This window comes from Nannospalax galili, unplaced genomic scaffold, assembly GCF_000622305.1.
Source record: "Nannospalax galili isolate Female #2095 unplaced genomic scaffold, S.galili_v1.0 scaffold1340, whole genome shotgun sequence".
In the NCBI taxonomy this organism is placed as follows: Eukaryota; Metazoa; Chordata; class Mammalia; order Rodentia; family Spalacidae; genus Nannospalax; species Nannospalax galili.
The window spans coordinates 1,924,394-1,926,573 of record NW_008346293.1 but is presented as its reverse complement, the minus strand read 5'-3'; the positions used below and the strand labels follow the sequence as shown (position 1 = coordinate 1,926,573).

The following is a 2,180-nucleotide window of genomic DNA, read 5'->3' as shown; positions in this document are numbered from 1 at the left end:
CAGTTTATAGCACATTATACATATATATATGTATATATTTTTAAAAAATCCTGGATTCCTTAAACTCAAAGTTCACTCCTTTAACACAAGTTGCCCCCTGAATAGACATCCCTCAGTCCCCTTTGCTCTGGCCTGTAGGAAGCCAGACTCAAAGACCTGGCACTTGCTTATCCTCTGTTTGCCATTGTTTCCATTGACCCAGTAGTCTCTCTCTTTTGCTGCCCTGGTGATACTGTGGCAGGGTAACTTGTTTGTAAGCAGGATAAAAATCTTAGATCTTTTATTGTTCTTGACAGGCAGCTGGCTTCCCCTAGAACGAGTGAGCCAGCAGACCAAAGCAGAAGCTTCTCTGAGATGACTTTTGAATTAGCCAAGTGTCCAAACCCTCATCCCCATCGCACTCTGTACATAGCACTGTGTTGGCAGCTTTGAGCCACTGTAGGAGGGGAGGAGACAATGCTGGGAATACCCAGAAGAAAGGATCACCAAGTAGAACGGCATATTGAAATTTATTATCACAGCTCTCCTAAAAATTATAAAAAACTGAGGTCAGATTACCACAGATTATCTTTGAATTTCCTGCAGAGCATAAGCTAATGTTTTCATATAATATCTACTCAAAAATGATCATTTGTTGTCTTGCATTACTCCAAAAAAATTACAAGTGACTTAGGGAACAAGATTTCAGTATGAAATATATTAGGTAGGCGTCTATGGAAAATGTTTTTAGTGTACTTTTTATTACTCAGCAAATAAAAGTCACAGAAAGGCTCTTTTTTTGTTTGTTTTATCAAAATATTCTGAACATTATGGAATGAGATCAAAAGAATACAATTTGTAGAATCTGTGGCCAAATATTAACATGCCCCTATGAATTTTCCAACAGGGACAAAAACGGTCCAAGCCACTCAAATGACTTAACTGAAAGGGACTTGGGGAGTTCAACGATTTTTCAAGGCAGCTGTGCTAGTACAGGTTTGTAATCTCAGTATTCAGGAGGCTTGACATAAGTTTGAGGCCTGCCTGAGCTACATAGCAAACATCAGGTCAGTCTGAGCTGCGCAGCAAGACTGTATCTTAAAAATGGAAAAAATTCAAAAATTTCCTTCATATCAAAATTTTAATTTAAAGATGTTTTACTTTAAAATATTATAAGACTGGGGAACGGCTGCTGACCCGTCCTGGGTCAGTGAGGAGCCGTCGCCCGGCATGGCCTGCGTTCCTGTGCGCTCACGGGTGTCCACCCCGGCCAGGTCCCGACGCCTGCTTTCGTGTGGACCCACAGCTGTATGAGTGCGAGGCCCCGGCGTGGTGCCTGCGGCCCACACATTTCCTCGCGGGCAAGGTTTTCTATCAGATGTTCCACAGTAATAATGCTGGAGTTAAGAAGTCTTCATTCCTTTCCTCCAAATCAGAGCAGTTTGTTCTCTGTGTATAGAAATGGAGTAATGTTTAAAAACAACTGGCAACTGGTAGGTGTTTAAAACTGAAGATTATAATGACCTAAGCTCTATGCTGAAGTAAGATTAATTGCAATGCAAATACCAATTTGGGGCAATCCAAATCTATTACTGGAACATGAAAGTTTTGTTGGTGTTTGACTTTGACAATACAATCATAGATGATAATAGTGACACTTGGATTATACAATGTGCGCCAGGCAAAAAGCTCCCTGTTGAGCTACAGGATTCTTATCAAAAAGGGTTTTGGACAGAATTCATGGGCAGAGTCTTTAAGTATTTGGGAGATGAAGGCGTAAAAGAAGATGAAATTAAAAGAGCAGTGACATCAATACCTTTCACCTCGGGGATGATAGAACTTTTCAACTTTATAAGAATTAATAAGGATAAATTTGACTGCATCATTATTTCAGACTCAAATTCAGTCTTCATAGATTGGGTTTTAGAAGCTGCCAATTTTCATGATGTCTTTGATAACATGTTTACAAATCCAGCAGCTTTTAATAGCAATGGTCATCTCACTGTAGAAAATTGCCATGCTCATTCTTGCAATAGGTGCCCTACTTTGCAAAAATGTAGTTCTGGTAGAATTTGTAGATAAACAATTACAACAGGGAGTGAGTTATGCACGAATTGTGTACATAGGTGATGGTGGAAATGACATTTGTCCAGTAACCTTTTTAAGTAAGAATGATATTGCCATGCCACGGAAAGGATATA

The 2,180-nt window shown here is 39.6% G+C and overlaps 1 protein-coding gene across 1 annotated transcript; it reads left to right on the top strand.

Moving 5' to 3' along the window:
- Positions 1–1,207: 1,207 nt before the first annotated feature.
- On the top strand, positions 1,208–2,173 carry LOC103741821 (pyridoxal phosphate phosphatase PHOSPHO2-like; the record flags this gene model as incomplete). Its single annotated transcript, XM_008842737.3, is given in 2 exon segments — positions 1,208–2,021; positions 2,023–2,173. Coding segments are annotated over 2 exon segments (594 nt in total), but the record flags the coding sequence as incomplete, so codon positions are not given.
- Positions 2,174–2,180: the final 7 nt, after the last annotated feature.